Source organism: Drosophila persimilis, unplaced genomic scaffold (assembly GCF_003286085.1).
Source record: "Drosophila persimilis strain 14011-0111.01,24,50 unplaced genomic scaffold, DperRS2 tig00000000-arrow-pilon, whole genome shotgun sequence".
Lineage (NCBI taxonomy): Eukaryota > Metazoa > Arthropoda > Insecta > Diptera > Drosophilidae > Drosophila > Drosophila persimilis.
The window spans coordinates 11,018,361-11,038,638 of record NW_020825288.1 but is presented as its reverse complement, the minus strand read 5'-3'; the positions used below and the strand labels follow the sequence as shown (position 1 = coordinate 11,038,638).

Here is a 20,278-nt window from a genome sequence, read left to right as displayed (position 1 = left end):
ACCCTGTAGTAGCGGAATAAAAGGTTGTATTACAGTTGCATCGAATACATATAATCCTCGAATATTCGAATAACATTTTTATTCGCAAAAGCAAAAATGGTTGACCTGAAGTTTATCTTTTCACGTTTACGCGTGACTGGCAATTTGGCCATTCACACAAAATACTCGTAGATCTACTTATATGCTTTCTTGAGACGCCCGTTAGATGGCACATTTTATAGAAAAATCGTCGACATTTTTGTATTTATTTTATGGAATTGAAGAATTACCTGTACTTACTTTTGTGCAATTCCTACCTGTCTCCCCTTTTGGAAAATATGTGACATATTTGCAGAGAATCAAGAAGAAAGAATTTGGATGTAACTCATTGTAAGCCCTTACTTCTTGCAGAGACTTGCATTTCCTGTTCTTCCTTACACGCCTTTTTTAACCAGTCCTCTGGACGGTCGAGTAAGGGATATAAGATATTTGCAAGACCCATGTCCCCCCCACAATATTCCCACGACAGCAGCATCTGTTTAAACTGTCAGAAAATACCGACAGAGCTGCTCACACGCACGCACACGTACACATATCGTACGGGCGGGCATAGCGGCACACCGACACGCTCTGACACATATTGTCATAAAATTATTCAATGGATATTGTGAGTGCAAAAGTTTTTCGTCCTTTTTCTGGCGAGCTCTGTCCTTGTCCCTGCCCCTGTCTCTGTTCCATCCCTGTCCCTGTCCCGCTTAGCCCTTTTGCAATCTTTTTGAATAGGATTTTGTAAGCGTTACAAACTGAAGAACGAACAAAAAAGAAAAACATTAAATGGCAATATGAGAAGCTTGCTTTGATATTGGATTTCGGGGCGGTGCCGCAGGTCGGAGGTCGGAGGTCGGTCGGGCTCCCTCCCCAGGAAAACAAATGAGGAAGGGGGACTTGTGGGAGAGGTGTAGGGGATTTAGGAGGAAAGTTTCTGGCCAAAGCCACTGGAAAAAACCAAAACGTAATTGCCAAACCCATTCAATGACCAGTTCAAGGTCCGCTCCGGGATTTGTTTAAAGAGCACAGCTCATTCATTCAGCCAGAAGATAAAGTGCTACCAATTAACGCAAAATAAATAAAACTCGACTAATTGTTGGAAAAAAGCAAGAAAAAAGCGAGCGTGAGTGTGAGTGTGGACAGGAGAGAGGAAGAGAAGGCGTAAGAGCGCGCCATAGACAAAAGACAAGAACGAGAGAATGAATAAGACCCAAAGCAAACTCCTCAAACGGACGTCGCGTGGTTTCGTCCACTTGTCCCCTGGACTGCTGCGAGCGGATCCTTTTCTTATCCTCTTGTCTCGTCCAGCAGGACGACAGTTAACATTTCTGCAACTGCCACAATGTTGTCTCCTTTTCCTGGCTTGGCCCATTTTATTTTGGTCCTTGCCTGCTCTCGCTTGCTGTTTCTTTTTCTGCTTTACAATTTTTACTGCTCGAGCATTTGGCGTTTATTTTTTTGTTTTGTTCTCGGGGTTTCTCCCTGTGCTGCTGCCGTGTCTCTTTTTCCCTTCTTTGTGCAAACTTGGCATTATTGTTTCCTAAGGCCAACAACGGGAGAACACAACGTCAACAGAGGGCAAGCTAGGCTAAGACCAGAAGCAGGACGAAACAGCCCACCAATCAGCCCCGCCAAGACAACTCCCGGCCACCTTTCCTTATCGCTGCTCGCTGCTCGCTGCTGCTGTTGCTGCTGCTCGCTGCTCGGCGCCATTGTTGACTGCACGGCGTTCCGCCATTGTTTGCAAATGCGCAAAATTAAAAGCGAACGAAAGGGACAGTAGCGCAGCTCTCAAAAGGAATTTTGTTTTTAAATTTCAAGAAGTCCTTTTGAGTAGGAGTCGCGTTGAGGTGGTGGCAAGTACTCTGTTCCATTGCTGTGTATTCATTTTCGAGCATATATTTAATTAGGCTAATTAGAGGACGTGCCTTGGCGCCGGGCATGGCTTAAGCAAGGCTTAGAACGCGTAATTTATTCGCCGCATGGTTTACTGCACTTTGAACACAATTGGAGGGATTGGGGCCCAAAACACATGACAGGGCCCGTTTGGTTGAGCGGGGGGCAAGCGGGAAGGGAGCCCAGTGATAAGCAGAAGAAATATGAGCACCGGATATAAATTGTGTCAGCGGCAAAATGATAAAAAACCACTTAAAGGCGCAAACAATACGGCCTCCAGGCAGCCCTGGCAGCCCAGGCAGGCAGGCAGTGCCAGCCGGCACAATGACAAACCGCTCGACTAACCGCAAGAGAGAGGCCGAAGCCGGCTGGGGTTGGGCTGGTCCCCCCCAAAACAGGACACACCAGAACAGAGCAGAACAGACCGACCCACAGATAGCACACAGACTGCACGACGACAGCGGAAACAACAAAAGGACACAACTTGCTTGCGATGACTGTGCAAAGACGTTGTGGTGTGGCATAGAAGGGGGGCTGGCCCCCTTTGGCCACCGCCAAGTCATTTACGGCGTGTCGCCGGGGGGGTAGCAGTCCTCAGACGGACATTAACAAATACAATAAAAGCGCCAAAGATAGCACGTCAGGCTTTTTAATGCGCAAAATTGCAAACGTTGCCATGCCGTGGCCGGGCTGCGAAAATAATGCGAAACGGAAGAAATTAGTTGCGTGCAAATTTATGCTCGGGGTTGGCTCTGCCACCTCTGCTGCCCCTTGACTCTTTACTCCGGCACGGGCCAGCGCTAGGGTCAGCGGGCAGGACAGGAAAAGGGTCATTTTGTAGACGCGTGAAATTTCAGGCCCAAGACATTTGCTACTTTTGAGCGGATTTTTTCCAGCCCCCCAGCCATTTTCTATCGCATATTTATGGTTTGGCTAAGAAATAAATGTAGCTGGAGGCTTCATAAGTTTCCGGGCTTGTTTAGTAGCCTTGTTGGGCCTTTAACCTACAGTTTATAAGTGTCTAAGAATACCCGTAAGACAGGCAAGCCTGTCAGCCTCTGTAAGTATTAAGCAATCAAATCGGATGTTTTAGACTCCCGCCCCTGAGACCTTAAAAAACGTATGGCAAACGTCTTAGACAGGTGTTCTAACTAACTTTCCCATTTCTAAAAATTGCATTAAGTGCTTTAAGGGATAATTTGAAATGTACTTAGACTTACCTTTAGCGTCTGCATTCAAGTGAGTCATTTTCTTGACCGATATTCCCAAATATTGCCTGTAGAAGTAAGCCTGTAGCATATTTAATAAGAGCAAAATGGCTTCGGGTGCATCTTTAGATACCCTGCAGTTTAATCGTTTTACACAGAAATAAAAAAAAGATTATTTCCATGTGCATGAAAATGTATTCCTTGTACAATGAATTCCGCCAGCTTTAAATATTACTTGGCTAGCCAAAAGAATAATATTCGATGGGGTAGGGTGGCCTTCGGTACACCGCATGAAAACATTGAACTGAAAAATGCTTCTTGAACGAGGAAAAGCCATTTCTTATGCTCAAAACATAAGGTCTGGTCTCCCTGCCACTGCCACACTGCCACACCGCAACGCATTAAAATTTACGACCTACGCGTAGCTACGCGGCGACATCAGAAATGATTTGGGATCCCGTTGGTGACACAACTTATCGTCAATATTTTTGGCCTTATTTTCCCTCACTTACGTCTCTCTTTGCATTTTCCGGTCCCCCCACCGCGCCCCACCCAGAGATGGAGATACCAAAAACGAGAACTACTTAGGCAACTTTTAACATTTATGTGATGGAAACGTTTCTCTTTCTCTTGTCCCTTTTGCAGCTTTGATGTGCGTGGGCGGCCGTTTGAGAAGGCCCTCTACTGGTCGGACACCAACTCATTTGGGCCACGTGCGTATTTCGTTACCGGACAGCAGCCGGCCAAGTTATCTGTGGACAATATACAGCTGGATGACGAGGGCGTAAGTAGGGCGGAAGGCGCCCCGAAGTGTGTTACATTTATTGTGTATTTTTTATTGGGTTTTTCGGCTCTGTCAACAGGTTTACCGCTGTCGCGTCGACTTTCAGAACTCACCCACGCGCAATCATAGAATTAACTTAACGGTTATTGGTGAGTAAGAGAGAAAAACATCTCTCCCCATATAAGACAGTGCACTGTCATTAAAGCCAGCTCTGTCTCCTTGTGCCAATCTCTCCTGTAACGAAACGGATGTGTCTGTTCTTCTGCTCTGCTCTGTTATTTTCTCCCCTGCAGTTCCTCCGCATCAAATACTCGTGTACGATGCCTCGGGTCGCGATGTTGCCGGCGCTGTGGGTCCGTTGCTCGAGGGCGATAATATTGTGTTGACATGTGAAGTGCGTGGCGGTAAGTAAATCATGATAAACGACACCAGCGCACTCTCTCTCTCTCTCTCTCTCTCTCACACACACACACACACGCACAGAAAGACCAACACACACGTAGTGGCAACCACATAAATGTGGCACTCAGACAAAAGGCTATCAAGCAGGGCCAGCACAAAAACGCAACTGTTTCAGTCTCAGTTCCATCCATTCCACTCGACCCTGCCAGTCTATTTAAAGAATTAAAGATGAAAAGCTCTAGATAGGCCCGGCTGCGGCCCCTGTCTGTCCCTGACTGTGGCCCCCCACACCCGGTGGTGGCGGTGGGGGTGGGGTTGGCACATGCAGCCTAAGTCATCGTAAATAATAAAAATAAATGTATGTCAAAGTCTGCGGTGACATTGCCGGCGCACAGACAGAACGACTCCTCCGTCTACGTCGTATGCCACTGGCACTGGCACTGGCACTGGCACTGATGCTGTTGCTGCGGCATGGTGTTGGGGCTGTGGCTGTGGCTGTGGCTCTGGCTGCTGTCATTGCCACTTTGCTTGAAGAAAATGCAACAATTTTTAGTGTGTCTGGGCTTTTTTGTTGTGCACGGCATCCATTGGCCAGCTATGACCTGTAGGCATATGCGGCATCGTAAATCTTTAAAGAGGTCACCAAGGTGAGGGCAGCAGCAGAACCATCTCCATCAAAAGCGACCGCATCGTCTAAACTTTTTACTTTCTTTTCCGATTTTCCCTTTTCCTGGCTGGCAAGTGTGAAAAATTTTGTACAAGTTACTCGCTTGGCTGGATGACTGGGATAGCCTAAGGGGGTCTCCTCGCCTGACTGAACCGAACCGACCGAACCGAACTGCGACGAATCCCATGCCCCGACACGACCATTATAAATCATTAACTTTGTGACAACAATATTTTGGCATGCACCCCAGACATTTTCCATGTCAACTAGCAACTCGATTTCATGGCAATTTTTCTTCTTTTGGCCAAACTAAATGGGTTCAGCACAAAGCTTTAAAACGGAGATTGCAGCTGGATGGTATGCTCTGGAAAGTTTATAAGTCCTTTTCATAGTGGACTTAGCTGATTATTTCCGACAGACCCTAGGTACAGTTCATTGAACTGTTTCCTCCTTAAAAGTTTATTTGGAGAACACTTAAAGAGGCCCTTTGGAAATGCTTTAAAGCTTAAACAGTCTCCTTGTAAGAGTCGAATATTTGCCTGGCCTATCCAACAATCCATCGATCCTTTGTGATACTTGCACTTGGCAAATTGGAGCTGCTTCTCCTGGTCTGATTGTTCTCCTCATCTCTCGAATGACAGCTGGCGAAGGCTAACTGGCACCTGTGTGCTGGTGCTGATGCTGATGCTGGTGATGGTGCAACTACTGTTTCTGTTTACGTGCACCATTTCTCCAGCAAAGGATTCGACTTTGGCTGCCTTCTGCTGCCGCTGCCTTGGCATTTGCTTGGTGATTCGCTCGCATTGGTTTGGTTTGGCAGTGCGTCACGTCGCTGCTTTGACTAACCGCATGTGAATGAGCCAGATGGCAGTTGTTCGAGCTGGTTCGAGCTCCCAACAGGGGGGCATGGAGCACGGTGCATGGGGGATGATGTCGACAACATTCGCTTTTGACACCTGCTGAGCGACACGCATCATGGCAGGTGGTACCCGCCGTAGCTGTAGCTCCGCCACGGATTTGTATGCACCATTCTCTCTCCTGTGGTACTGGCACAACCATTCGGCTACCTTAGCTCCTTGGAAGACCGCAATGCAGGCTCATATTTCATTTTGTGCTCGTGCAGACGGCAACACCGCTGCTGGGCTCAGCGCCAAATTAACTAATATCACAATTTCAGCGCCACATGGTGTCGAGTCGACCGAGTGGCAGAGGCCTCAGAGTCCTCTGACGGCGGCAGAGGGTGTGCGGCTGGGGTCGATTTCTGATTAAAGTTAATGCAAATCCTGACGCGTATTTTTATGGGCGCCCCCCACTAATCATAGCCAGGGCCCCAATAAACGCCAAATGCCAAATTGCTTTATCAACTTTATTAACTTCGACTAATAGCAATTAATACCGGCAATAAAAAGCTAATCTAAGCATTCCGCCATAAAAGACCCGCCCGGTTTATCCATTGTGTCCAGTCCAGTGTCCTGCCGACTGTCCTTTGCATATTATGCTCCCGAGCACAGTGGCATTGTCCGGCCATTGGGGCAAGCAATTGTCAACAAGCGTAAGTATGGCTTAGCAAATGGCAACGCGCGCTGTCTTCATTACACAAAGGATGCCGGAGAGGGATGGGGGTGGGGCCATCGAATGAAAGGAAAAGGCCAAGACAGGGGAAAGGCAGCTAAATGCCGCAGGGAAACTGTTATTTGTCTATTATCCCTGCATTCCCATCCTGCTCGACATTTCGGTTTGCCGTCGTGTGTGTGTGTGCGTGCGTCCTTGTTGGCTTATTGTCGCCGTCGCCGTCGCCGAGTATCCTTTGCAATCAGCAAGCATTTGAGCTTGGCTGGCCGGATGGAGAAGGAGCAGGAGAAGAAGGGAGCCCCAGCTTAGCCATGGCAGTAAATTCCCAAGTCCACACTCAGCTATCAGCTACTTTGGCCCTCCCCCAACTTCATAGACCATAGCCAATCCCAATCCCAATCCTAGTCCCAGTGCCACTCGTTGCTGCCTCAGCTGCTTGTTGCTATTGTTGCTCATTTCCGCCACATTCACTTGGCTCACTTAATGGCCACGAAGGCAGCAGCAGCAGCAGCAGCCCTCGAGCCAACCAACCGCTTTGGGCACTTAAACGGATTAAAAATATTTTCGTACATTTGATATGTGAGCGAGTGAAATGCCTTCCCTCCAGCCAGCCAGACAGCCAGCCAGCCACTCGCTCGCTCAGTCACTCGGAGTGAGCATTGAGCACTGAGCGGTGCCAGCAAAGCGAACAAATGATTGCAGAATTTCAATTGAAAATGCCGAGAGGGCGCACCGTTGAACAATTGCAGCGAGAGCATCAAGAGGGCTGCTGCAACGGAAATCGATATTCCATCACTGGCGGGTCCAAAAGCCCACACAACTTTATACATACTCGTGTGTGTATATATACCCTAAGTATTTAAAAAAAAATTCATTATCACATATAATTTAGATGATTCTTCAGTCATTCAGAGCCTAATGGATAGGCTTTACCTAATCATGAGTAATATCGCTCTTTCCAGTTGGCCATGTAACTCTTTTTGATATATTAAAGATAGAGAACATAGCAATAAATATATGCACATCTTTGTATACACTTTTCCATCCTCTCTTTTCTGTCCGAATTGTTTTCCATTTAGGGGTCATCAGCATGTCCCCAAACAAACTTTACCCTCTTTTCCCTCCCACTAATTCAATATTCACGCTTATGCGTTCGGCTGGCAACCCTCACCCTCCACTCCCTACCCATGGCCACCACCTACAGGACCATGACCATCCATCCATCCATTCGTCCCGTCGCGTCCCGTCCCGGCCGACGCCCCCGAACTTTGCTAGTTAAGCTGGCTAAGCCTTTTTTAAAAGCCTTGGGTACACACTGCTAAATGCGCATTATCATTAAAATGTTGAAAGTTTCTTTCTTTTTTTCGGTCATAAATTTTCGAACGCGGCGCTGTGGTCACGCCGCTTCCGTTAGAGTTCCATCCATGCCCCCATAAGCCCCTTGGAAAACTCTCGCTAGGCGGGCGGGTTAATAATGCATGAGTGGAAAAGTTTTGTTGCCGAAAGAACAGTGCTCAGAAATTTAAAATTAATTTATACATTAAACATTAATTTAAATTTGAATTGGAAATGAAAAGGCTAGTGCCTCGATGTTAATGCGACTCTTCTATCCATTCTATCCGATGACGGGCAACAGGTCGCCCAGAACCTACTGTCACATGGCTGAACGGCACACGGACTTTGGAGGCTGGCAGCGGGGTCTCGATGGGCCGGCATGTGACTGTCAATCGACTGGAGGTACACCAAATCTCGCGCTCCGCCCTGAACAACACGTATCGCTGTCAGGCATCCAACACGAAGCTGGTGGCACCCGTGGAGCGCAGCATACGCATCGAAATGTTACGTGAGTAGCTTGTGGCAAGTCAATATTCCCAGCAGCAGAAGCTAATCTCTTTAAACCCCCCCACCCACACGCACACCCGCGCGCATATCATACTATATATTCCGCAGTCAAACCCACATCAGTCAATTTAACCAATAAGTTAAAGGTCTTCTCCTCGAGCACGCAATACAATCTCACCTGCATTGTGGCGGGCTCGGTGCCGGACACGGAAATCAGATGGACACAGAATAATCGGCCCTTCAAACGTGGCATGGTAAGCTCTCTCTCTCTGCACAAGCTGAGGCTGAGGCCAAAATCGAACTTAATCTCAATGCCCAGCCACCTCCACCTCCACATTCACCTCCCTGACGCCCAGGTGTCGGGCCATGTTGCCTTATTTATGAATTTCCTCCGTCATGGTCAGAGGAGTGTGGGGGACCTGCGGTGTACAGCCAGCGGGCACTTTTCTAATCGATTTCACTTTATCTTTTTCTGGGTGCTCTCCTTCCTTCGCAGCTGTCAACGAGCCAGGGCAATGGACGAGTTATATCCACATTGACATTTCATCCACAACCTGAGGACGACGGCACGATGCTCAAGTGCGAGGGCTCCAATCCACGCCTGCAGAACTCAGCCATCGAGGACTCGCTCATGATGAATGTCATTTGTAAGTAGACCGAATGCATAAACCATAAACCATCAGCCATATACTCTATAAAATCGATTAGAATTTTCATAAATGCAGCGAGCGCACAAATCAAAGTCGCTTGTGCAAATAAGTCTAAATTATAGGGCATTATTTACATACTCGAATATTTCTTTTTTCTCCAGGCTATAGCTATGGTCCTGTATGGCTGCTGCCGTTCGTTCATTCTCGTATGTCAATATTTATTTCGTTGACTTTTAGCGTGGCCATAAAAAAGCTGCCGGAAAATTTGTTGCCTGCTTTGCTTCGCTTCGTATATTTGCGACCCCTCCAACGCCGTCGAAATGTCATAAATTTTACTTTATTTGATTATCAATTTAAAATCACCAGCAATCGCAACTGAAGCAATTTTTCCTGCTGTTCCCTTTAACTATGTATGGGGTCAAAACGGGCAGGAAAAAGAGCAGACCCTTTGGCTAGTTTATTCTGAAGTTTCGCTTTGTTTTTTCGTCCTTGTGTTTTTTAGATAATCATAAATTTATTGAATTTTAAAGTCACACATGGATCCCCCAGCAATGTATGCTAAATAAAGCCATAAATAATGAATAGCATAGAGCATAGAGGCTCCAACTTTGAAGAAAAATAAACTTTACCTTAAAGGAGACAAGTTTGTATCTTAAGCCTGTCTTTCAGCGGAAAGAGAACTTCGATTTCTATCAACTACGTAAAATCAACTGTTTTACAGTTTCCTACTACCTTCTACTCCTTCAGACCCTTTTCATAACCCTTCCGCAGACATTTCCCTTCTGCAAAACAGTTACAATTTGGTAGCTGCCACCTTCGGCACGCAATCATGATGTTGTAAAAATAAAAAAGAACAGAGAATGAGACAGTACTAAATATTTTATATGATCCATCATTGATATTGGGGCGACGCTCGCAGCAACGGAACGATTTTAATTTAAAAATTTTTGTCATACTCATTGGTTATCCTGTAGCCTGTTTGTAGTCGGATCAGAATCAGGACGGGGCTGTGCTGTGGCTGGGACTGGGGTTTATAACGCGGTTCCGTCGTTCCGTTGTTAACTTTTATGGATTTCGGTGCGGCGAACGACAAGGAACGAACGGTGGGCGGTACATACATTTCAGCTTTTTATTATGCAATAATATTTTTCGATTTTATATTTTATATCAGAGCAGCGGGCGCTCGTCGCTCGTCGCACGGCTGCACAGGCAGCGCGGCAATTTGAATATAAAGTGCACAGGATAAAACCTAAATTTCCATATTAGCAAAAGCAATTAAGAAGTGAGCTTAACTATTAACAAGTTCCCATTTCACTGCATTGCAGATCCGCCGCAGGTCACCTTGTCGCTGGGCTCAACGCTGCGTCCGGACGACATCAAGGAAGGCGACGACGTCTATTTCGAGTGCCACATCAAGTCCAATCCCAAGGAGCATCGCATCATGTGGTCGCATGACGTAGGTTCTTGCCCCTGACCCCGCCCCCGCCCCCGCCACCGCCACCGCCAGAGCCAGGTGCAATTAATCAGCGCTCCCTCTTAATCTCGTTACAGGGCCAACCGGTCACCCAGAATGTCTCGTGGGGCATCATCATATCCACACGCTCCTTGGTGCTGCAGCGAGTGGGACGCGTCCACTCGGGCTTTTACGCCTGCTCGGCGGCCAACGATCGCGGTGAGACGCAGTCGGCTCCAGTCAGTTTGAGGATACGCTGTGAGTACCCATATCCCCTAGTAACATTTTTAAATAATATTCAATAATTTTACTGAAAATTTCCAACAAACACTATTGTAATGGAAAACCAAAAAATTGTCCAAAAATTATGCTGACAGTTGATGTCAGTCGAGCGGAGCATTAAAAATATATATGCATAAATTTATGCACAAATAGACATGCACATAGCCACATTTACACATCCATTCTCCGCTCGCTCGCACGCTCGACAATGGACTGGGGCTCACCCACGCCCACGCCCACGCCCACTAGAGAGAAATGCTTGCCACAATAATAACAGCAGCGGCAGTGCACTTGACAAAATCGCGCCGCCACCGGCCGTCCCCTGGCCTGTTACCACTCACACACAAAGGATGGACAGCAACAATGACCAAAAACTAAAGTATGCCAAAATGACAGAGAATATTTTGTGCAAAAATCCGTAATATGCACACTGCAGAGGGGCTGCATGGTCTGATTTTGCTGTCATGCGTGTACATATTCCCGTACACAATATACTCGTATGTGGCTGCTGCTTTTTGAGTTGATATTTTATCAAACAAATGACCAAGCTTCACAAATTTTTACATCGGTTAAACAATACATCAATGCACGTAAATATTTTAATTCTAATTCTCCATTGGGGCCGACAGCCGGCCACAGTTCTGGGATACCCTTTATGAGAGGGCCTGCACTCACTTGACCAGAATCATGTCCACGTTTCATTTTCTACAAAGGAGTTCTATCCGATTAGTGTTATCTTCTGTCCTCTGTTTATGAATATATATGAAAAGTGATCTACCAAGTTTCGAATATGTTTAAATGCGTTTAAAATGTACATATATAATACATATTTGACTTTTCTATGCAGGAGTAACATTTTAGATAAGGGCAGCCAGCAAGGGCTTCAACTTTAGATAGAAATTTACAATTTTTCAATCGTAAAAGCAAAGTCTATTATCCCATATCCCATACCCACTTCCTCATCCCATATAACCAATATTAAATAAAAGGTTTGGCTTCCATAGTGCCGTGCAGTTTCGAATATAATATAATAATATATCAATGCACTTGAGGGTGTTTCGGCTATTTGCTGGCCTGAGCCTTAGACAGCCAGCACCCACTAGTATTGTTTTCATGTAATGCGACGACGTCCATTTATTTGGTAGCACTTTTGTAATTTGGTTATTCCATCAAAATGCACTTTGAAATGGTAATTCTCATATTCATGGCAAAATGGGTGTAAAAATTGTGCTAGGTACATACGCGTACATACATATGTGTGTATGTATATTGAATGCAGTGAAATGTGATATTATGAAGTTTCTACGAACTTGATCCATTCAACGCGTATGTTAAATAAATGAGAATATTTCTTTGTTTTTTTCCGCAAAGAGAATGGAAATGGCACTCAACATTTGTTGGTTTATAAAACCTTTGAATAATGTTACAGCCATTCCATGCTAAATTTAAATCCGGAGGGTGTCCGCAAGCACCTGTCCTAGTTCTCATGGACTAAAAAGAGACACTTTATGAGAATCTGGACATAACAATCTTAATAACATATATTAATAACACGCCCATATTGCCTAATCAAATAAGTGGTAACTCAATTGATACATAATTTAATTGTATCGTTTACTGTCTATTGTCGAGTTCAGGCTCTGGTTTCAATATGGGCTTTTTCACACTTTCGAGCCCAAAAGTGTATGTAATTATAGTTTGTGGATGGACTGTTGAACAGACAGACAGGACTGAAAGCGACCGCTGGACGACGGACGACGGACAACGGACGACACAAAAATAAATGAACTATAAACGATAAATGCCGCTCGGAGCCTTTGTGTACACATATTGAAAATGTCTCAATTACCGTTATAGAGCATTTACTTCCGACTGTATTTCTAAATAATTAATGATGCTTAAATACGAATATGAATATGTGTGTGTAAGTGTAAGTGTAAGTGTGGATACGAGAGAGAGTGTGTGTTCGTGTTTGTGTTTGTTTGTGCATAAATATGCATACGTATTCATAAAGTATGCCACCCATCGTCCATCCATCCAGCGGTTCCATTGGGGGCAAAAGTTTAGCCCCAGAACTTAACGTGTCAGCTGGGGGTCAGGCAAGAGGCGTCCAGGACAGGCAAGGCCAGGCCAGGCCATAGGGTGGGTAATAAAAATGAATGATCTGCTTTTATTATTGAAACTCACAGTCATTATTAAACCATTTATAATTATGGGTGAGGTCAGGCAAGCGAGCAGCCCAGCACCGGACAGGACGTGCAGGACATGCGGCAGGTCAGGTGAAGAGACACACCTGTATCTGTATACATAAATGTGTGTATGTTCGTGGGAAAATTGAATTTTTATTTTGCATATTTAATGCAAAAAATCATTGCATTCCATATGCAAACAAGGCAGGTTAAGGAATATTATTTAATTAATTGCTCTGGCAAATGAATATTTTGATGCCATTTAAGCATAATACAACATTATACATAGTTTATTAAACTAAAAAAAACACAGACACACACACGAAAATGAATGTAATTATCCCCGATTTTTGCGCCTCGCTGGATTGATGCGGGACCAAATCGAATTGAGATTCGAGCTCCAACTCAAATAAGTAGCTCCACAGCTGGCAGGGCAGAGTTCGACGAAAACAGACATTTCCTGCTGGCTCAGCACGGAGGGATATGAAATCGAAAATGAATGAATGGAAAAGGGAAAAACAGTTAAAGAGAAAAACGAAAAACGAAGACATCAGCAAACGTTTGCACTGCCGTGCCATTATCGTTATCCGTTACTCGTTACCCGTTACCCGTTACCCGAATACATCCAATACCGACTATCCAATACCCGTAACGTAACCCTTTTTGATAATTACGATAATTGAAAGTAAATACAAGTACAATGCATAAGGATACACCACACCGACTGCTGTGCAAATACTACGTGGGCTATTTACACGAGCATCGCGCATACGCCACGTAAACATTTACATACCCGTCGAGGGTGGAGGGTGGAGGGTGGAGTGGAGTGGAGTGGGGTGTAGGGATTGATGGTTGATTGGATATGGAGGAGATAGTGAGGATTGTGTTCTGGTGGTTGGCTTGGGTGGATGGGGGAAGTTGGTGGTGCCACTCCTCTTTATGTGGGGCATGATTGAGATAAATTGATTTATGGAAGCCAGCAGTTGGCTGATATCTTGGCAGAAATTAATCAGCAAACGTTAAAATTGACGTTCTACGATTGTGAAATTGACGCTGCTATAAAAAATTTATGAGTGCAAACAAACGCACAAACATAAACTTGGTGCGTTTTCCGATTCCGACAACCACGGTGATTTCACAGAGTGCTCTAGCCAACACCCAGCACTTCACTGCAGAGCAGATCCAACTTTAAGAGCTCATAAAATCAGGCAATCCACTGCAGCTTTATCCTTTATTATGTTTATAATAATCCGAAATTGCGTACTTATGCGGCAGAACCATGAGTCCAGCAATTTGCATGCATCGAAAGTTCATACAAATAATGGCTTGAACTTGAGTTGAAAATATTCGAGAAATTCAGTCTGATAATGCCATTAAACGCTTCTCGTGGGATCGCGTGATAGAACAATGTCAGAGTGCTTCCTGTGGTAACAATCGTACGAGTAATTCTTCCATCCCAGTCTATGCTTATGACATTCGTATTGGAAAAGCTCATAAAGATTAACTCAATTAGTTCGAAAACACCCATAAAACACACCACAACGAAGCTCTTGGGATAAAACTAAAGCAATTAATATATATTTATTTCATATAAAAAACTAAATCATTTATTTTATAGGTATACATATTTTTTTTCTGCTCATTTTTAATGGGGTTTAGTGCCATGATAAGTTGGATCGTAAAGAATTTCACTCACTCAGAACATCAGTAAGCTATGTTTAATAGAGGAACGGTTTTAGGACATTTTTTATCAAACTAAATTCAATTTAAAACTGTTCAAAATTTCCTCGAAAGGCGTTTAGCTCAAACTCCTTTGGCCAAAAGTAATTAACTTGCTACAAACATTCAAAGAATGTGCCCCCGACTGTTGATCAAAGACTTCGGCCTAGTGGGTGCTCGTGCGGCTTCCGTGCGGGGGACAGGGATGTACAAATATTTGTAAACAAACACGTTACACGATTTCCCGCTTACGCATGTGACACGCCACGCACTAACTTTTCGAATAATTTTTAATAAAAAGCAACAAAAAGTGTTGCGGCTCTGGTAATAAATGCCTCCAGGTGCTTAGAGTGGCTCTTGTTGTTGTTGCACTCTGTTGTGTCTTCTGTTGTGTTGTCTTGGCGGTTGTTTATAGCAGCATTCCATTGCCGCAGGGGTACGAGGCACGAGAGGCGCACACTTGGCGCAGGTTTTAAAAGTTTCCGGAAAAGTTGTTGCTTTTTTTGCATGTGTGTGCGGCACAGAAAAGGTGGGAGATTAGAAGAAGGAGGCAGGTAAATGTTGAGTACGCCGCGTGTATGACATAAAATTTCAAGTTCAATCGTTTGTAACCAAAAGCGGAAAATGAGTTTACTTTGAATAAATCATAAGTCAAGTTGTGGATGCCCTTCGGGCTATTAGGAAAACTTTTCACCACTGTCATGCCACATTGTGGGGCAAACGATGGGGATCTGTGAGGCATTTTGTTGCATGAATTTCCATCTTAAAGCTTAAAGTTGTTCGGACAACCCCTACACCTGCTCATGGACACGGACGGCAGATGTTTAGTTTAAATTGAAAATTTGAGCTGTCACTTTGCCATGGCCCTGCCGCCCCACACCCGACACCCCCCTCTCGGCTGGCGGGCACAATGTTTCCAATATAACTACTCGATATAGAAATGCGGGCATTCGTACCAGTGCAGCTGCTCATTATTTTGCATTTCGTTCGCTTCTCCTTCCCTGTCTCGTCCCTGACTGAATTCGATCTCTCAATTGTGTCTCCAACAGATGCGCCCGTCTGCAGCAGCAGCAGCATCAGTGTGATTGGTGCCTCGCTGGAGGAGGCCGTGCCCATACCGTGCCGCGTCAACTCAGATCCGCCCGAAATCGACTTCGAATGGACGTTCTCAAGCAGCGGCGAGCATTTCGAGGTGCCGTCTGGACATTATGCCACCATACAGGACCCCACCATGACCACCACCAACGATGTGAGGCGCACCATTGTGGAGGCCAACGAGACGCACTTCGAGAGCTATGGTAGGTGTCTAGTATTAGAATAGTTTTTGGCCTACCTCCAGGTCCAGGTCCGGGTCCAAGTCCAGGGCCATGCATATGCATACAAGTATGCATTACGGGTAGTCCTGGCCAGGGCGAGGCGAGGAGAAGCATTTGCATGTGCTTGCACTTGAGCAGGCATTAGAAATTAACATTTCGCAGAGCCACCTTGGCCCAGAGGTGTGACCGAACAATGACTGTGGTACGGTGTTGGTGTGGGCAGAGTTTTATCAAAACCATGCCACATACTGGTACATAGTATAATCGCAAATGGGATTATCTGCTGCTGTGGCCCAGTTGGCTTGACTGAGCTGCCTAAGCAAGCAGAACTTATTTCATTTAACTTTGGCCGAAAAGAGAAAAGGGGATGCGGGAATAACGGGCATTTATTTGAGATACCCAAAACTGAATTGCAACTTTCCATTTGCTACCTGGTTCTTTTCGCACAGTGGAAACGGTCAGCGAACTGATCTATACACCCAAGGGTGAGCGGGACTACGGGACGCTGGCCTGTTACGGCCGGAATGCTATTGGCAAGCAATCGGACCCGTGTCTGTTTCAGGTGGTGCCGGCAGGTGAGTCTCGGCTTTATATTGCTTATTCAGTATGCTCTTAGAAATGTGTGTTGTCATTCGTATCGTATTATATGCAATATGTTTATAATCCCACTTGTGTTTATTTTATTCGATCAACTCACAGCCAAGCCGGGGGCATTACGGAATTGTACGCTGCGTCCGTATGTGGTGACCTCCGCCTCGCTGAATTCATCGAATCAGACGACAATGCATGCCAATCAAATGTTGCAAACACAATACGGCAGACATGAGTCGAATTACCCGCATATGGAGTACGTACGTGAGCGCCATAACAACAACAGCGGCAAGAATGCCACTGGCCACCGGAACAATGCTTCCAATAAAAATATGAAGGGCAAAACAAATGCTGGCCACATGAAATCTAATAATAAGCAGACACGGCCACCACCCCGACCACAGGCCCTGCCACTGCCGCAGCCACAGCCACAGCCACAGCCAGCGGGATATGTCCTCAGTCAACAGCAATTGCAGCGCCTCAAAAAGCGAACGTCATTTACACCGTCCCAGACATTGGCAGCCATCGAGAGCCAGCGCCAGAGGAAGCAACAGCAGCAGCAACAACAGCAGCCGCCAGGAGCGAACACTGGAAAGTCGTCCAAGGCACTGGCCAACGATAAACAGGCTGATGGATTGCCGGCCAAGTCGCCAAAGCAGCGCACGCGACGAGCCAGTAGCCAAGGCCAACAGAAGAGACAACAGAAACAACTGAATTCAGGCGGCACCCAGCTCGGGCTCGGACTCGGGCTTGAGCTTGGGCTCGGGGCATCAATAACAACAAGCCAGAAGATGCCGCCGAGCCAGAGTCAGGCGGCAAAATCAAATTTATCAATGTCACATGTAGAACGGACTGGAGTAGTTGCAGCTGCAAGGGATGGGGACAATGGCAAACTGCCAGCAAAGTATTTTAATAAGCGACAGAAAAACATGCACGAACAGAAGAAACAGAAGAAAGAGCTGGAGCTCCTGCAGCAGCAGCAAAGGCGGGGGGCAAGCGTAAACGAGCACAACAGCAATATAATCCATCATTATGCAACGCCAAAGCGAGGAAAACGGCAGGCAGCAAATGACATCTTAGCAACGGTGGCAGCAGCAGCAACATCAGCATCAGCAGAAGCAGCATCATCATCATCTTCATCTTCATCGTCATCTTTAGTGGCAGCTACAACAAAATCAGCTGCGACAAGGGCCGCCGCCACAGCCGCCATAGGAACTGAAAGGGAGGGCACAGGCAGCAGCAGCAGCAGCAGTAGCAGTAGCAGCGTTGGAGTCGAGGACAACATGCCCACAATGAGACGGGCACGCAAATCTTTGGCCATCATTGGCAGTAGCAATGTCAGCAGCAGGGTGAACAAGCAGCAGCAGCAACAGTCGATGCCGCCAAATGCACCGCAAATAAGCAACAAGCCAGCGGCTGCAGCAATTAGCGGCAACAATGTAAAGGAAACAACGGCATCAGCAGAAGCAGCAGCAGCAGCAGCAACAGCAACAGGAGTCCGGGTAGAAGTCAAAGACAAGCCAGCCTCTAATGATCCTGCCAAGACGGAAGACAATGCCGAGGAGGATGAGAATAATGATGATGATGATGACGATGATGATGATGATGATGAGGCAGACACAGAAGCCGAGGCTGAAGCTGAGGCAGAGGTGGAGGTGGAGGTGGAGCCGGAGGATGATGACGATGCAGACCTGGATGAAGATGTTGCCGAGCTGCAAAGGGATGCCGAGTACATGGCCGATGGGCCCAGCGACTTGGCCGAGTATGAGACGGTCGAGCATGAGGATATGTTGTCACTGGAGCAGCAACTGGACCTGCAGTCGCTCGAAGATAATGTCGATGCTGAGGATGATGGTGACAATGCTGATATCGATATCGACGACGATATGTACAACGTTAGCGATGATGACTTTGTGGCCAGCGTGGCCCTCTCCACCTCCGACACAACAACAACAACAACAAAAACCCCAACGAGAAGCGTGACCACAATGCCGGCGAGGGCCAGCACTCCACCCGCCTCCGCCGAGTGGCAGCAGCCGCATTTCGACTATTCACGCATGGAGTACAGCTTTAGCAATGGCGTAGTCACGCAGAGCCTGCTGGGCGTTGGTGCAGGCGGTGGGGGTGGCGATGGAGTTGGAGCAGCGGCCGCACACGATGGCCAGTCCGGTGGGGGCACCATCAATTTTGATAATTACGACAACATCATCTACTCCACTATGGAGCTGGAGTGCATGCCCGGCTACGATGGGGGACTGCAGCAGCAGTTCTTCCTGGAGGCCTACGACTCCAAGACCAAGAAGCTGCGCCTGAACATGAGCAGCACATACGTGGATGTGCCAGTGTTCCGGATCGATCTGACAGGTGAGTGATTGGATAAGCATATAATCTGAGTGCACACAAGGCTCAGTCACAGGCATCAATCATCCCTTGATACAGTGAGTTTTTAAACTATTAGAGGATGTGGTCTTCAAAAGCGATTCCTATGCGAATTTCCTCAGCAGCTGTCCTGCCTCAAGGAGCAATCCGCAATCCGCAATCCATGTTCTTTGAACAAAACTTGTTTAAACAGTCCGTTTCCTAGGAAACTAAATTGCTCTCGGACTTTAATGGTTTAGGGGGGAAATCCAATATTTCCGCCGACCTACGCAGCCCCAAGCATTGTTTTATTACACGATGCTTATGCATTATTATATTTAAATGAGGTTGGCTTAGAAGTCTCGGGTCCTACCACTGGTGTTGGCGCTACAATATTTACAGTGCTCTGCCGAAAGCCGCAAACTAAAGACTTGACTTTCATGCGGCCAGTATCCAGAGCAGGCAGCAACAACAGCAATAGCAACAGGAAAAACAAAAACAAATCAAAGTAACAAACTGAGCAAAAAGTTGAGCTGGCAAAATTGCGCGTTGGCCTCAAGACAAGGACTAGGGTGGGGGTGGGGAGGAGTGTAGTACGTGGGGCAAAAAGGAGAGCCGAGCCAGAGCCAGAGCCAGAGAGCAGTACGCAGATTAATTAGTTGAGGCTGCCAGGACCTCATCCTGCCCCACACCCCGACCATTGCGGGCACATGCTGCTGCCTGTTTTGTTGTAATGAATTTCAGCTAGTCAGCAAAACTTTTATGCCAATGGCGTTTTGAGGTGGGGAATTGGATGGTGGTATACTCGTAGATTCCCGTTGGCTGGCAGAAGCAGGAGCAGGAGCAGGCGCCCCAGGGTGCCCCAGGGCACGTCAACGCCAACGGCGACCAGCCAAGGAAGTAGCAGAAAGTGGCCAACACTCGAATCGCTCTGTTGAAAAAACGGCAAGATTTATCTGAGAGCTAACAGCGAAACGAAAATTATAATATTACATTTGATTCTGTGGTGCAAAAACCCGGCCCGAGCAGAGCCGCGACTAAGTAACCGAAAATGAGGCGAGTTAATGAGCCACATTTTGGATTATTAAAGTTGGCAACTTGGCAACTTGGCGTGGGGCAGAACAGATCTGATCCCTGCTCCCCAGTGCTGCAGTGGCATCTTTTTTCGTAAGCTCTATCGATGACTCCAGCAAGTGGCACCAATCCCCATCACCCATACACGGTGGGGGCACGCGCGGGTCTGTGCATCCAACGATATTTGCAAAGTCAAACGAAGCGTAAAGTCACGATTAGTTAGACAGGCGTGTTAACGACGCTGTCAG

At 46.5% G+C, this 20,278-nt stretch overlaps 1 protein-coding gene across 1 annotated transcript in view; it reads left to right on the top strand.

Moving 5' to 3' along the window:
• Positions 1 to 20,278, top strand: part of LOC6587254 — an 89,319-nt gene that overhangs the window by 59,282 nt on the left and 9,759 nt on the right. The window contains exons 4-14 of the mRNA XM_026994772.1: positions 3,777 to 3,915; positions 3,995 to 4,064; positions 4,209 to 4,319; positions 8,193 to 8,399; positions 8,507 to 8,652; positions 8,895 to 9,045; positions 10,374 to 10,504; positions 10,600 to 10,759; positions 15,741 to 15,989; positions 16,457 to 16,582; positions 16,707 to 18,962. Of these exons, the coding sequence (XP_026850573.1) occupies positions 3,777 to 3,915; positions 3,995 to 4,064; positions 4,209 to 4,319; positions 8,193 to 8,399; positions 8,507 to 8,652; positions 8,895 to 9,045; positions 10,374 to 10,504; positions 10,600 to 10,759; positions 15,741 to 15,989; positions 16,457 to 16,582; positions 16,707 to 18,962 (3,746 nt within the window). The remainder of the gene's footprint in view (positions 1 to 3,776; positions 3,916 to 3,994; positions 4,065 to 4,208; positions 4,320 to 8,192; positions 8,400 to 8,506; positions 8,653 to 8,894; positions 9,046 to 10,373; positions 10,505 to 10,599; positions 10,760 to 15,740; positions 15,990 to 16,456; positions 16,583 to 16,706; positions 18,963 to 20,278) is intronic.